Source organism: Myripristis murdjan, chromosome 19, assembly GCF_902150065.1.
Source record: "Myripristis murdjan chromosome 19, fMyrMur1.1, whole genome shotgun sequence".
Taxonomy (NCBI): domain Eukaryota; kingdom Metazoa; phylum Chordata; class Actinopteri; order Holocentriformes; family Holocentridae; genus Myripristis; species Myripristis murdjan.
The window spans coordinates 18,240,052-18,256,119 of NC_043998.1; the positions used below are offsets into that span (position 1 = coordinate 18,240,052).

The 16,068-nt window shown below is 43.8% G+C and overlaps 1 protein-coding gene across 1 annotated transcript in view; it reads right to left on the reverse strand.

The window, feature by feature from the left end:
• Positions 1–9,804, reverse strand: part of shisa6 (shisa family member 6) — a 57,360-nt gene extending 47,556 nt beyond the window's left edge. Inside the window, exons 1-3 of the mRNA XM_030078142.1 lie at positions 9,106–9,804; positions 7,102–7,262; positions 654–755 (exon numbers count right to left, since the gene is read on the reverse strand). Of these exons, the coding sequence (XP_029934002.1) occupies positions 654–755; positions 7,102–7,262; positions 9,106–9,650 (808 nt within the window). The 5' untranslated portion in view covers positions 9,651–9,804. The remainder of the gene's footprint in view (positions 1–653; positions 756–7,101; positions 7,263–9,105) is intronic.
• Between the last annotated feature and the right edge of the window lie 6,264 nt (positions 9,805–16,068).

A 16,068-nucleotide genomic window follows, 5' to 3' on the forward strand; every position in this document is an offset into this window, starting at 1 on the left:
GTGGAACCATTCCTTATATGAAATTATACATCATATCTTGTAGCGTATGCATGTTTTCACTAAACCAGGTCAGCTACCAGGAAAAACTCTCTCTCTCTCTCTCTCTCTCTCTCTCTCTCTGCAATTCGCACATTCAATAAAACATTTAAACAGTTTCAGGTAAAGAAGCTTGCCTTGCCACCCCCGCGAGGTGACACATACATTGTGCCTGATTTGTGGAGCCAAAATGGATGGAAATAAATCACAAGAGCTTGGCCAACATGGCTGCATACTAATCAGGATATTACCCATGGGAAAACTCTGGCCCCGGCTAATGACAGCGTGTGTGTGTGTGTGTGTGCGCGTGTGCGTCTAGGGTCACCTTCTCCACCCTGTTGCCATCAGTGGCAGTAAATGTGTGCTTGCCTGTGTTTAATTGTAAAATGCAGAGGCAGGAGTTTGTGTGAATTGCTGCGAGGAAAATTGAATCTGGAAACATTTCACCTCCTTCGGTGTCTCACTGTTCATCATTGTGTTGCAAGTGGAACATTACACTGGTGCTTTACCATTCAGCGGTGCTGTACAATGGTCTTAGATAAGCAGAGTTAATTCAATCGTCTGTGTGAGGGGAGAAGAGAGAAGAAGCTGTTGTTAGGCAGGGAGAGGCACTATACCTTTCTGATGGCCTCGTCCCAGCGTCACGAAGCCAGAGGAGATGAAGTTGTGAATGTCGGGGCCTCCGCTGCTCCGCACGCTCTCCTTTCCATAGTGGAGACCTGTTCACACGCACACACACATACACACATACACACGTGCACACACACGCATACAAGCACACAGAGGCAGGCATGCAGGGCCCCAGACGCAGGATATTACACGCAAAAACATTCACACATACGTATGTGGAAATACACAGGGGTACATGCGCACACACACATGCGCATATGCACACACACACACACATACGCACAGATACAGTCAGCCGGGCAGACATACACACGCAGTGTTAGTTCATTTTGATCAAAAAAAAGCATGTCAGCATTATGAACAAAAGCAATATAACGTCACAAATTTGCACAGTTAATGTTGTTGTTATTGCTTTGACCCTTTGAAACCTGACTAAATTCATTTGATTTCTTTCAATTATCTGAAAATTTGCAAAAACAAAACAGAAAATTAACAATGAATTTTTTTTTTTTTAAATGACATGAAAACTACCAAAAAAGAAAATTAAAGTAAAAAAGAAAGAAAGTGTATTTTGTTCAGAGGCTGAGATAAACCCTTCCAAAACGAAAGCCTATCCACGGGCTGCTGGGACTCACAGGGTTAATGTACTGAATGGCTTTAGAAATGCAAACTAAAATGGTGTGTCATCTGTCAACGTTGCCGTTATGTTCTTAATAGCACCGGTTTTGGCTTTTTCCTGGCATCAGATGGAAAACGTCCCTGTGGTGTCATTTCCCCAGAGCACAGATGGAGAGGCGATTTAGAATATGTGAAACAACAAGCAAGCAAAGTGCAGCGATCTTCAGGAAAAAAAAAAAAAAAAAAAAGCAATATGTTTCAACCGCCCACATACCAATGCACTTTGAACTCAATCACACTTCTCCCCTGCGCTGCTTTCATGGCTGGAGATAGAACATCTTATATCTGGTGGGGTTATTTTCCCATTCCATCATACAAGTAATTCTGTGTGTGACACACAGTCGCCCAGACACAAACACGCACACGCTCGCCGTTGTCTTCTTTTGTCACCTTTATCATTGGTAGGCCACGCCACGACCCGCTGCAACAACCCTTGAATCTGAAAAACCCTTCAAAAGCAATCGCCTTCCTCCTGCTTCCATTCCCAACTCATTAAGGTGAGATAGCATGAAGAGCCTGCAGGGGAAAGGCTACGCATTATGAATTTATCGTCCTTGATACAAAGAAAATCGTGACTTTCACCCCAACGATGTGCCATGAGAATGAGCATGTGCCGGAGCTGGCGGGTGCAGGGGATTCATATGGTAATCATTTTTAATCAGACTTCCACCGGACACCTATAGCTCTGAATTACTTCTGAGAGCAGAAAAAATGTGAATAATCAGATAATGATATTATGGAATGAGGTGGATGTGGTACTGTGCAACGGGAACTTGGGGAGGTTATCCTACTCCAAGGTCGATTAAGCTTTAACACAGCCAGGCGGAGGTAATTTACATGGTATACTGATTTTATAGCATTATCAGATGCCGATCTGCTGTAGTGGACATGGTGCCATGCACATCATCTCGATAAAGTCGTTCAGCTGTAACTCCGCAATGCATATCTTTTTGTCTTCATCTCCCTCGCTCTTGCTTTCTGCTCCTCTCCTCTCTCTCAGTCAGAGGTATATGTTAAAACCTCTCCAGTAAAAAAAAAAAGGAAAAAAAAAAGAAAAGAAAGTCAAGACCTGCAGCTTTCTAAATGCCATCTTGGCAAATACATGCCCTTTTTTCCTTAAGTCTGCTCTCCCATGAAACTAATGGTGCAGAGATGACAGCGCTGAATGTACAGTGAGTCCCGATCCAGCCTGGTTCATAATTAACTAGAGGCTGCCTGGAAAGAGCCACTGATGGATGCCTCCTTTCACACCTGAAACTCCTTAAAGGACCATACCGGTGATTTTGAGCGTGTGACCCATTTACTACCATTTCCCCACATTTCACATGTCTGCGAACCATTTTGCAAATCATCACCACATTTTCAGAATTTCAGTTTTTGCCACCTTACAGCGTTCTGCTTCTGTGGCTTGTCGTCACCATTAATAAGCCACACAACTGATAATTGGCTGTGTGAAGCAAACGTCTCTCCAGGGACTATTTTCCATGGCGAAGGGCCCATTTCACACCGTCCACTGTTAAGTCATCAAAACACAACAGTGCTGCTGCTTTTAGGAAAACAAATGTAGACGACTTTATTACAGTGGAGTAAAGAAAGCTTCTGTCTCTGAAAGTTCATTTTCATATCATAGTGGAATGAATGGAAACCAATCGCTGGATAACAGGGAGGAAAAATGATATCATAGTTCTAGTTCTTGCTTTGAAAGATTACCGAAAACGTTAAATATATACGTTTTAAAGACATTGCGCTCAATATGCAAAATCACTGGTCCCTTAATGCACACACACACTCACATGCACATGCACAAACACACACTTACAGGGCCAAAGGTCCTGCTGAATAATAAGGGGCAATAATGAGAACTACTGCAAAAGACAATTAGGTGGGTCTCTCAGATGCTGAGGCTTGACACAGAGGCACTCAGGAGGAAGCTTCTATTAAACATGTTGATGCAGTCAGCATAGAAATGTTGCTTTTAACATGTGGGTGATGATTACCTGGCCAACAGGGAGCCAGCAAGGTCACTGTGGAGATGTTATCAGTGCACAATTTAAGGATTAATTGGTGGGAGTTTGGGGGGCGGAGAGGAAGGGTGTTATGTTATGTGCCTGTGTATGTGTGTGTGTGTTTGTGTGTGTGTGTGTATTTGAGTGTGGGTGGGTGGGTGGGGAAGGGGTGGCCAACTACAGAATAATATTATACAGTGCCTATCGGCGAATCATTAGAGTAATTAAATCACTGTTTCGCTATTCAGGCAAAACTCATGAGTGCTGCATGGGTAGCAGAAGACACAGTATACACACACACACACACACACACACAGCTATGTGCTTTAAAAATATCTGAAGGTCATGTCAATGCAGGCTAAATAGCTGGAACTGTTATGTTATTGTCAAGACCTCTAATTGTCCGCAGCAGCTGACCTTTATTCTTGGGAGGCTGTTCATCTCCAACAAAACCAACCAACTGCTCCAATCCCTACAGCCTTTTTTCAAAGACCGTCTGCACCCCACCTCCTTCTTTATGCTGCTTATTCTTATACTTCTGATGCAGTAAACACAGCCCCATAACTCATAATCCAATTTGCCTATTCTTTTTTGCATAAGTGGTATATGGGAGTGCGTTTTTCTCCCCCTCTGGTTTCTGCTGGGTAAACCGAGATGGAGGAAAAAGCTATTCTCTGCACTACCTTAAAACTGTATTTCATCATTCTGTGCATTAAGAAAATGTCAGAAAGGAAACCAAGCAACACTTTTCAAAAAAGGCAAATCTTTGCCTGTGGTGTGTGGTAAATAAATCAACTTCATCTAAAGAGAGCTGTAGGCCAAACTGCATTACTCACAGAACCAGTTATTGTTTACTTTAACCGACGGCGAACTCCTGTAAAGGTATCTACTCCTCCCTTTCAAGGTCTTCTCCTTGTTGTGGCTGCAGGGCGCACTATGTTTACACCCCGACCTAAAAGAGGATCTGAGCCCCACAACAATGCAGAGTGGATAGGAATAAAAATAGCAGCACATGTGCTGGTATCATATTATGCTGTCTGTACCGTTTTTGCTCCAGGCCCTGTTTTTTTTTTTTTTTTCCAAAAGGAATATATCATTCTAAAAATGTAGTGAAGAGTTTTGCAGTGTATCAAGGATACCATGACATCGCACAAGGCCCACAATCAGGAATAATTTCCGCAGGTATTTTTAGGACTGGGCCCTAAACTAAGCTCTGAGGGGAAAAAATGTCTTGGCAAGGAAGTGATTACTCTCACCCCGCTGAGAGCAACTGGGCATCATTATGTTGAGGATCAAAGGGGAAACCAATGTTATTCCCACTCTTGACTCAAGTTGATAGGATCCTCTTGGGCCCTTTAGCCACTTGCTTTATGAGGTCTCTCCACCTGATTTCAGAGTGTCTCAAAAAGCCTCTGGATGTCAAGTGCCATTCTCAGCAGCAACGGCTCCAACCGAGGGCCCACTCCTCGGGAGGAGGACTGCCTCCCTGCTCTGTGCCAAATGCGCATTTAGGCGCACATGAATATGCATTTTCTATGTGAGCGAGTGGGCTCCCTCTCCACGGCACTACAGCACCATTGAGCCTGTTAGGGCATAGAATGGGGCACCCAATTTATACACACACATTACCCACGCTTTCGCTCGGGCTGTCACTGCCTTTCATGTCCAAACCCGTCAGGACTGCTGTGGTCCCTGATGAGGGGAGCTTGGCTGAGGCGGACTGAGCTGAACAGAGCCGAGTTATGTTATCTAGCAGTGAGCACTGATTGTGTTCAAGGAGGAAAAATACTCCCAGTCATGTAGAGACACAAACAGACACATAAAAGTGATGCCTGGGCTTTACTGGGGATTAATGCACACAAGGTCACGCCGGACACAGCCCAGCACGTGCAACCGTGTGCAAGGCGTGGACACCCTGCATGGCTAGCCATTGAGAATAGATGGATACGATGAGGGCAAGATACTCAATGACTGAGTGCAGAATGTGGTGGCAACAGATACTGCAAGAAACACAGTTCCTGGCAAGTTTCATGATGAATGGTGACATACAGGAGGTGGCTTAGTCTGGCCCCTGAGGTCTGCATGACACACAGCGAGCACAAAAATTTCACAGCATGATATAATGGCACAATAAAAAACTCACATTAAAGGTTCAATAAGTGATATTTTACGGTCTCATAGTGCAAAAAGACCATAATGTATCTGTGGGGGCTTGATAGCATCACTGATCAATAACAATGAGTCAACGGCTACTTTTCCAGGTGCTCATGCTTCAGGCTCCCTTTCAGTAGCCGCTTGTTATGGAACCAAAATACGTCTCACCCAGTGTTATTGTCAAGTTTCTTGAAAAGTGCATATTATGGGTTATTTATGTCAATTACAGGTCATTGCAAGCTGTACCAGAGGCAGAGCAATTTTGCTGCAGTTCCTTGGTCACAGGTAGAGGTCAATAAAAGTCACAAATTACTTTAATTCTTAAACTCTGCCATACCCACTGGTAGGTTTGTCATTGCTGTGCAGCCAAGCTTTGTTCAAATCCACAGAACATTATTTGAAATTCCAAAGTTTCCAAAGATACCAAATATGTCCTGCTGAATCACAGGGAAATGGGAATAAAATAATGCACAAGACACCTAGATATTTTGTATTTGTTGTAATGCTGCAGCTATAAAACAATGGCATCTTGCCTTTGAGTATTTCATTCAGTATAAGTGTGATGAAGCTTCAGTGAGCCAGCAGATATAGAATGTGGATGTGACACTGTCCTTCAATATAATGTATATAGCTACTTCAGGGGAAATATAAGGGGAAATCAGAGTTCAAGAGGGAAATGCACCTTAGGAAACTGTTTGCATCTGATAACAGAAAGATATTTAAGTCACGACTTTCTAAAACGATTCAGGTAGCAGCTATGGATGACTACAGACACCATCTCAGCTTTCATCTTTCATCACCAGTTTCAGCGTTGGTTCATGCTGTTTTATCATCTATTCCATATCAAAATGTTTTTTGGGTGAGGCTGCACTCTGAGACTTGTGCACACCACTCTCTTTGCCTCAGCCTCGCTCTCTCTCCGTGTCTCTTTGTCTCAATCTCACAGGCTCCCTTTATGGTACTTCTATACCGGCTGTGTCTAATTTTTTTTCCATTTCTCTGCCTCCCTCTATCTGATAAGACCTGTTTCACCGAGGAACCTGCCTGCACCCCGTGACTCACTTCTCCTGCTTTTTCTGCAGAGTGAGGCCGTATTACAGATTTATGCTCCCTGTCTGCTCTCTGAATCGTAGGGTTGAATCACGCTGTGTGCACTGGGTGTGAGCACTGTCTGATTCACCCACTGAGCGACTGAGAGGCCATCACTTCCATCCTGTCAGAGACGGCAGGGCCGCCTTACCTCGCCAGCCTGTAATTATCTCCGCTAGAAGGCCTCTCTTTTTCTCTGTCTTTCTATCGTGTGTGCTCTCTCGCTCAAATCGGATGATTACTGGATGTTAATATTGAAGATTACACCGTTGAGAGGGTGAGCACAGTGGATCCAGTGTGTGTATGTGCAGTGTTTGAATGCATCATACTCCTCTGCTGCACAAGGAAAAAAATAATTCAGACACACCGGCAAGAATGTGGGCACACAAAGGATCGATTGACATCTGCCTTCCAGCAAGGTTGACAATCATTACACAGTGAAGACACCGAAGTGCCAATCAGTGGGAAAGCTTTAGGACTTTGAGAAGAAAGAAATGACAGATCTTACCGTGGTTGGACTTGGAGGTATGAACAGGGGTGTAGTGGTTCTTGGATGAGGTTCTGACTGGTGTGTTGTCTTTGGGTGAGCCGTTCATCGCTGCAAAATTCTCACAGTCATATTGCGATATGGGTATGGGCCCCTGCTGCCTCAGAATGTCTGCAAGGGCCCTGAGAACGAGACAAAACAAGAAGAACCGTCTCATCAGAATATCATTCTGGGCACCAAAAGGGATCTTGTTCTTTTTCATTCCTAACAGCATCGTTCTCGGCGCAGCTGAACTGAGCGCAAATGATGTGATAACACGTCTGTGTTCTGCACGCCGAATGGCTGCTAATTGTTAAGACAGTGTTGTGCTATTACAGATGATTCAGGGCTGCTGTGATTTTTTTTTTTCTTTTTCTTTTTCTGGTACATGACGAATGTTCATTTGCAAAAGAAACAGCACTGGGTTTGTGAGTACCTACTCTAATTGGGTTGAATTTGAATGTTTTTCAGACCGCACCAGGTGCATATGGAAGGATGAAGCCCTCAAGGGGAAGAGTGGAAGTGAGGGAAAAGCAAGCATGATGAAAGAAAGTTCAAAAAATGTTTGTTTGCTTATTCTGGCATCACTTCTTGAAGAGGAAATCAAATTATTTTGCATTGCCGCCACAGCTGAAAGCCTTTGTATGACAAATGCATCCACAGCGTAACCTTTGCCTTCATATTAATATTTTAGCTTCACACCCTATTGCTGCTCCTGTTATTGAATGAGCTGTAGTGCAGGCATGTCGCACGACCTTGATAAAGCCTCAACCTTAACGTTATCCATTATTCACAGTCTTAAGATTGCTCAAGTGTTGAATTACACATGCATTAAAAAAATCCCTATTCAATCTTGAGGAAATAATGTGTGTCAGCATTTGTTCAGTGATGTGACCTACACTCTACAACATGTCGTCCACTCATGTATGATAACCCTCATATGGTGAGGCCCCCAGGGGAGTCAGGACCCAGCTGAGAAAGTGAAATACAATCGTTCGCCATGGTATCTCGAGTCTTTCAACCACACACTAGTCAAATTCTAGCTTGAACACACCAGATCGCCACAGAGCGTGTGTTGATGTGCAGTGGGTGGGAGAGAATGGGCGGGATAGATTGTGAAGTATGATCTGTGACAGCTGGTTGCCTTGACTGGATGTGTGTTTCTCGAGCAAAATATCTGGGCTATTGTTAGTTTCAAAGATGAGAGACACCATTTTTATCACAGTTCGCTGGCTTAATGGTGCAAAAGAATGATTGTATCACAAAGACTGCGGTAGAAACTAAGAAATACGTCAAATATGCATGTTGTACATCAGTCTCTCTCGTTCCCACATACACACACACACACACTCACTCACACACACACACACATGCACACACACACCAGCCTACAAAAATCACTTTGATAGCTCCCTTTGAACACCTCTGTAATTATTTTGAGCTTTCATTCAGATTCATGGTGGGAGTCAGGATTCCAGCATCTGCTGTGAATCTAATAGAATTTGATCTGAGAAGCACTCTATCAGTTTGGCTGTAGATGGTAATCTGTTAATTAATTTCAACACATTGCCTGTCTGGACAATTTCAGCTTCATTTCAGGTCATCCTTTCTCAATTAAATGAGAAATCCCGGGATTAGTACATGGTACATTGCACGCTACTGCCTTTATCTTTATCTTTGTGACTTCATTTGTGACCTTTGACCTTGCCCCCTCTCTTCTTCCCATTCATAGTCAATATGCATCCTCTGATGCAGTCAGATCGGGCTTACCAGATAGGATGGGTGAGATCTTGGGAGGGTGTGGAGGACACTCACAGCTACAGATATTTCACAGGCTCATTTCTCCATTTGCCAAAGGAGAAATACAACTCAAACAGACTAAAGATTTTCACTGCACACAGTTCATTCTGACATGATCTCGAATGGTCGTGTCATTTCTTTTCCTTATGCATTATGGTATTGTATTACAACGTGTTTCACACTTACCTGTGTATATTCATTTCCTGAGGCGGCTCTGTGGCTTTGTCATAGGCAACTTTGGCCGACACTCCCAACACTATGATCAAGGCTATGATCCCACAGGTGATATACACAGCTGTGTTGGTCTGATCCATGCTCGGATCGTATGTTTCACCGGTCGGGACGGGTGACGGGGCCGCCGTTTGCACCCAGATCGGTGTCTGGTAGTTTTTGCAGGCTTTCTGATCCAGCCGGTCCTTTTTGTACTCGCAGCAGAAGCGCAGGTAGCAGGTCCCGCAGCAGAACCGGTGGTCCGTGTTATTGCACTCGAACAATTTGTCATACTGGCCGCTGACATCGTAGTAGCCCAGGCAGGTGTCGTGGTTGCTGGTTGGCTGGGGTTGGACCTGGACGGTCTTCTGTGGAGCGGCAGTGGGGACCGGAGCGGTGATGTTTTGCGGCTTGGGACCCCTCTTGGATGGCGGCTTCGGCTTTTTACCGCCCGTGGCGGCGCTGAGTACGCTCAGCGGGTCCAGGTATATGAGCAGCAGCAAAAGGTGCCTTATCCCCATGGTGCGATGAACTCCTTAAGTCGCTGATCTTCTGTTTGGCGAAGACACTTTAAGTCTGGTTAAACGTGCAGAAGGCTCAGTCTTGCGTAAGTGTCGCCACCCGGTCTTCTCTCCCTGCTGGCTCGATCTCCGTTGCCGCTGTCATGCTGAATGCAACTATGGGTATTGTCGACGGCATTTGTCGGCTTTTATTACGCAGTAGAGGAACTAAAGTCCATTGCAGCCCATCGGGAAGCGGGGGCAGGAGCACATTATGTCCTGACCGGGAGAAGTGCTGAAGGGTGGCGGGCGGCGTGCGCTCTGCTCCGGGCGAAGGGCTTGTGGAAGCCGCGGCGCGTCGCTGTCCAAGGTTCTGATTTCTGGAGACACGTCCCGGGAGTCAGCCCTGCTCTATTCAAAGTTACGCTGGAGCAAAGAAACAAGCGAAAGGGCTTCATTAAGCATTATCCTCACGTCAAAGGGGACGAACGCGTTCAAACAAACTGTTCACATAATTTGGCACCCCCAAAACAAATGATCCCATTTTTAATACTGGCCAGTGTTTGCTCTCTCACAGCTGTTTAGCAACTTGTAAAACACGACATTTTTGCTCAGTTATTTAAACACAAATATCAAATTCCAGCTGAATGTGATATTTGTCCTCACGATGAGCGTTAAGCCCTGCCACCGCAGTAGTCAGTGGAATGTGGGCGATTTCTGCCCATTTCAAATAGAATTTTATCATAGCGGATAAACAGCTGAATTATCTGCATTCCAGTTTTATTGAGGTACTCGCAGGCTGAGTATAGCCTAAGTATGTAAAATCCAGCCTACCTCTGCTAGGATTCCCGTTGGGGAGTTGCTGTCTGTCTGGGTCTCCGAAAGTGAAGAGAATATCAGAGCTCTGAACTAAACCTCTCTCTCTCTCTCTCTCTCTCTCTCTCTCTCTCCTTCTTCTTCATCTCTCCTCCTTCTCGTCTTTCTCCCTCCCTCCGTTTCTTACATCACTTCGGCGCTGGCGTCACAACTCCAAGCCAAGTATCGGTAAACTGCATCCACCCCTCCGACACCCCCCACCCTTCTCAGCCAGCCAGCCAGCCTGGTTATTGGCATTAACACCTCTAAATTAAATGGCTGCACAGCGGCTCTGTCTGCAGAACATGGTTGCTGTCCATAGCAACTGCCTTTCACTTCCACGTGTGCAGTACCCGCCTTGGCATTTCCATGTTTATTTGTTTATTTGCATTCACTTGCCAAACAGTTTCCTCAGCATTCCACAACCTTTTTGTAAGCTAATATGATGGTATGCTGTTATCATTGTCAGCTGCGGGCCTGTAAACAAGCCTCGTTTTCGGGATGAAATAGTAATTGGCTGTACACTCTCAGTTAATGCACTCACTCTTTCAGATAATGTAATTCCTATTTGTCAGTAGCCAAGCCATTGCACCTGGGGGGATTATGTGGAACTGATAGGCCTAAATTGCCAGTGAAGTGTGTTTCAACACAGCTGCACCAAACTGAAGGAAGCTGCACCAGACTCCAAGCACACCACTTTGTCCTGGTATTCATCTATAACCATGGTCACCAACCATGTTCCATAGAGAGCCATGCATATGCAGGCTTTCATTCCAACCAAACTCTACAGCAGCTGATTCCACTGATTAACATTTATTCACCCAGATAGGAGGACCTAATCAAGTGAAATTACATGCCTTAATGTTTGCTTGCAGTGAAAACCTGAATACACATGGCTTTCAGTGGCACATGTTTGGAGACCAGTGGGCTATGCTGACAGCCAACTGTACTCAAAAGGTCTTTTTTATGTAATTACAAAATACTTGGGCACCCAGTTATAAGTGTTGAATCTGCAGGATGAGTCTGTGAGCTTAGAAATGGCAATGATCCACCTGGGTTGGAAATGCATGCAATGTTGTGAGAATATGCACTACTATTGTTTATGGCAAGCAGGTGGCTGTAATGATCTGAGCCAAAATAGCCTTGTTGAAGTCTGCAGCCCAAGTGTCACAAGACCCCTGAGATATATAGCATATGGGAAGAGGAATTTAAACTGGCATCTATTCTGTACATGTATAATCAAAGATGCATAGTGTAACATTTCTTTGGTTAAATTTGAATGTATTGTTTTCTTTAAAAAATCCATCCTTTTCTACAGGGAGTCTTGGACTTTAGTTAACACATGGCATCTGGACTTGGTCCTGATTGACTCCCTCACTAAAGAATTACTGAAATCCATCCAATCAGGCCAGTTTTCAACAGTGAATTTGAAAGCCTCCACTCAGCAGGTTTACCTCATTTGAATCAGAGGAGCTGGTGTTTTCTGGCCAGTCAGGTGTGATGGAAAAGAGCAAGATTCTGGTCAATTCTCAGAGTGAAAGAGATCTCAGGAGACTGTGATGTCTTATGCAAAAGATGTTTATTGACGCTCAGCTGAGGAGAAGAGAGTATGAGCACTACAAGTGCAAACACTGAATAGTACCACACCAATTCTGAGGGTTGCTCACCGGCATGCCTTATTTGAAGGAAGTATCTTTACCTGAGTATGTTAGAGGTCAACAGCTCTGTGTTCGTGAAAGGCGTCAGTCTGCCTGGTCTTGTCTCCCTATAGCTGGCATGTCTCAGACTTATGGGCTTGGTGGCATGGAGACAGTCCATCTTATCAGTGCAGCTCAAAGGGGCCTAAATGCTACCTACAGCTACAGAGAAAATTCCTTCACATCAGGGTCCAGTGTTGTGATTGTGAGGGACTCAGTCTTCAAACTCCATTCAATACCCTCTCGACTAAACTATATTTATCTGACAAAACATCACAAAGAGCATTTCTTTTATCCTGCGCCTTGGTATTTTGAAAACAAAATCATGAAAATTGAATAATGCTGGAGCTTCAAAGCCTGCCTTGAATCTAACTCCATCAGCGCTGTCTGTCAAAGCTTGCAGGGTGAAGATCCTCCTGTTACAGCCGTGCCAGCTCAGATATCATCACTTGCAAAAGGAGAAGGAGGTCACACAAAGCTGACCGCCGCCATATGATTGTGTGACATTGTTTATGAAACAGACAAATCGCAAACCCAAGGATGAGCTCCTATAGGATGAGCGGGCGTCTTTCCCTGACTGTAGCACTTTCACTGCTGTCATCTCTGTGCCGATAACCCTCCCCGCTTCCCTCCTGAGGAAATACTGAAAGAAGGTGGAATGCCAGTTCTCATTAGAAAAAAAGGATTTCAAAAGCTCCCTGACAGGAACAGTAGGGGAAAAAGTCTTTGCATAAGCATCTTCTTCCACGATCACCAGTGGTGTGACTGGCAGCAGGTTAGGGTACCAAAAGATCCTAATTTAAAGTTTAAACCCTTCCAATAAAACTTAGCTTCTGAGTGGCTTATAGGCGCCCCTGCATATTGGACTAAATTTGGTAGACTGACTTATCCCAGGTATGGATTTGCCCTTCAAGAGGCTAAGAGTTGAAATTAAAACTTTCACCAAAAGCACCTTTTTATTACAACTGTTAAGATTTTGTGCATCGCTCACATTCAGTCAGTCAATATAGGTTTTGCATAGTGAGTAACACTAAGAGGGTAAGACAGTGTGATGGTATTCGTGGCTGAATCTCGCGCCAATAGCACTGCTGATTGGGAGGCTGAGAAGCAGTTGCTTGGTAACCACTTTTTACGATGCCATCCATACTTGTTGTAATGAAAAATTTAAACTCCCCACTAGTGAACTGTTCCCCGAGACTTCAACATGAGATATAGATGGGCTGTGAGACATATGGATGCGTCTTAAAGCCCCAGAACTAAACAAAAGCATACACTGAAGCAACAAATAAATAAATAAATACACACACAAATATGAAATACAGGCCTGGATACATCTCCAAATCCAGCATGAATGGTTTAAAGCGCACCCATAGCCAACCAAAATGTGCAGACAGAAGGTAATGTTTTAGTCCCAGTCCTCCACATCTGTGTGCGGCAGGTTGTGAACCAACTGGGATGATGTTCCATTAATGTTTCAGATCCATTTCTGTTCCTGCAATAAACATGATTGAGGAGGCATCCTGCATGGAGCTGCATTTGGTGTCATTACTGCATCAGTTTTTCCTGTAGCCTGTTTATTATTGTCTGCACTAATTTGGATTTTTGTTTGTGTTACTTTCAGCACTGTGTGTTTTTTTTTTTTTTTTTTTTTTTTACTATTGTAGTCTATTCCATTCTATTCTATTCTTTTCTGTTCTGTTCTACCCTATTCTATCCTCCTCCTCTGCTCACTTTCAGTGTAGCACTTCAAATACAGTCAAGTCCCTCTGAGATTTGTTTACCATTAAGGAAGAAAGTGAGATCTAGAGCGCTCCAAAAATCAGCTGAAAAGCCTTTATTCTACTCGACTAGTCACTGATTTTTTTTTTTTCTTTAAACTTGCAATTATGACTAGCCAAATAGAATTAGGCTTTTCAACTGACTTCTGCAGTGCCTTGGATCTCTCATTTTTCTGCAGTTATAAACTTGCAATTATGACTAGCCAAGCAGGAATTAAGGCTTTTTAGAGATTTTTGGAGCGCCTTGGATCTCTCTTTTCCCACATAACCACCAGCGGACCCTTCTCTTTTCATCCAAAGAGCCGCCAACTCTACAATCTTTAGCATTAGAGGTTAGGAAACGCTCCAGCTTTCTATCTGTTTATCATTAAATTGACCTCAGATCCTCTTTCTTGCCTGAAATGATACAGTGTAATTGAAGGGGTGGGAGGGGTTGGGGGGGTGGTTGGGAGACAGAGATGTGGGATGAAGAATAAAGCCTTTTCCGAGCAGTTTCCAACGTACAAGACTTTGCTGTTACAGCACTGACAAAGCAATGAAGCGCGTCCCTTCTGAGCAGGCCTCCATTGTTCTTGACTCCTCTCACTCTCTCTCCAGGGAGCGATCCTTTATACATGCCATGTTCTTCTGCCATTACCATGACCCAATTTCTTTTGAAAAGTATGTTTCCCAAATTACAGAAAGAGCCTGGGCTGGTACAAGGGCTTTTAAGAGAAACTGTCCCCTTGAGTTTAACTATGCGTGCTGCTGAGTCCTGCTCGAGAAAGTGCTTTGTCAAGAATTTCTGATAATGCTCCACTTTTGCCCATGGGGCGACAAGCTTGAACCATAGGCTTTGGGCTGGTGGAGTGTCAAGCTGGACTGAGAATTAAAACACAGGCAGCTTTTTCACTATGCAAACAGGGCATGTCCTGTACTGACAAGAGGGAGAGGTGCCTCTGCTGACACCGTCACCTGCTTTAGCCCCAGATTCTGTCAAAGAAGGTGAATAATCATCCACATTCCCAGAAACAACCTTTTCGGAATGGTGTGCTGATGCCAGATGAAACTGAATGAATGCATTACATCAATTTTATAAGCGCTAAAACATTTGAACCCCATCAATATTTTCCCTCGGCTCTCAGAAGTTTGCCAGCCGCCCTCTCCTTAGTGAGAGGCGCGATGAATTGTGTGTCAAGTCTGGAGTAATGGCACTTGCCAGCATACTGTCATCACTTCCCCATAACTGTCTTGTTAGCCTAAAATCCTGTCCCTGCTCCTGTCCCTGGCACCGGCACTGGCACACTATAATATTTCACTAATTTACAGCCAGACTTACAACTGAATGAGCCTGTTTGATGTTCAGTGTCAGGACCATATATTCAGGGAGCTCCTTGGTTGGCTTTATAAATGATTTTTACCATAGTGCCGCTTTGTAGAATTTAATGAATTGGAGTTGATAATGTTACTGTAAAAAGGGAATGTATTCCCATACAAGATCATAAGGGTTACATTAAAAATTTAATTAGTTGCAGGTTACTGATAAATTGCTAAATGTGCCATCAGTGCAAATCAGTTGAGTTATTCCAACTCATACATACATCAGTTTAATCTAATTACCTTAAAGCGTTATCAGATAACTTTACTTATGAACTCTGTAGCATGTTATTTAAACTAGACAAGATTTTGATGCAAAAATACACCCTTTCTTATCAGACTAGAGTATGAAGTGGAGTTTCCCATCAGATGTAAATGAGATGGCATAGATTCCCTCTGTTTGCTCTAAGGAAATTGTGGTGTTGAGTGTGGGCAGAGCTGTCATAGCCTGACAAGCCAGTTGGAAACTGTTGTTGGAAACTGTTTGGAAAATGGCAGGCACTTTTTTTTTTTTTTTTTTAAATCTCAGTTATCACTTGATTTCTTTGAAAACACAGGGGAAAAGGCAATGGGCAATTAAAAACAACAACAGAAAATTAGTTCATGCAAAAAAGAAAAATGTGCATAACTATATAGGCTACATAATTATTAAAATGACATTTGATATTGATGATATTAATGATATTGATGATGCTGGATCTACATCAGATTTCTTGTTTTTAAATGCTTGTGAAAGGAATCTGAACTTAACCC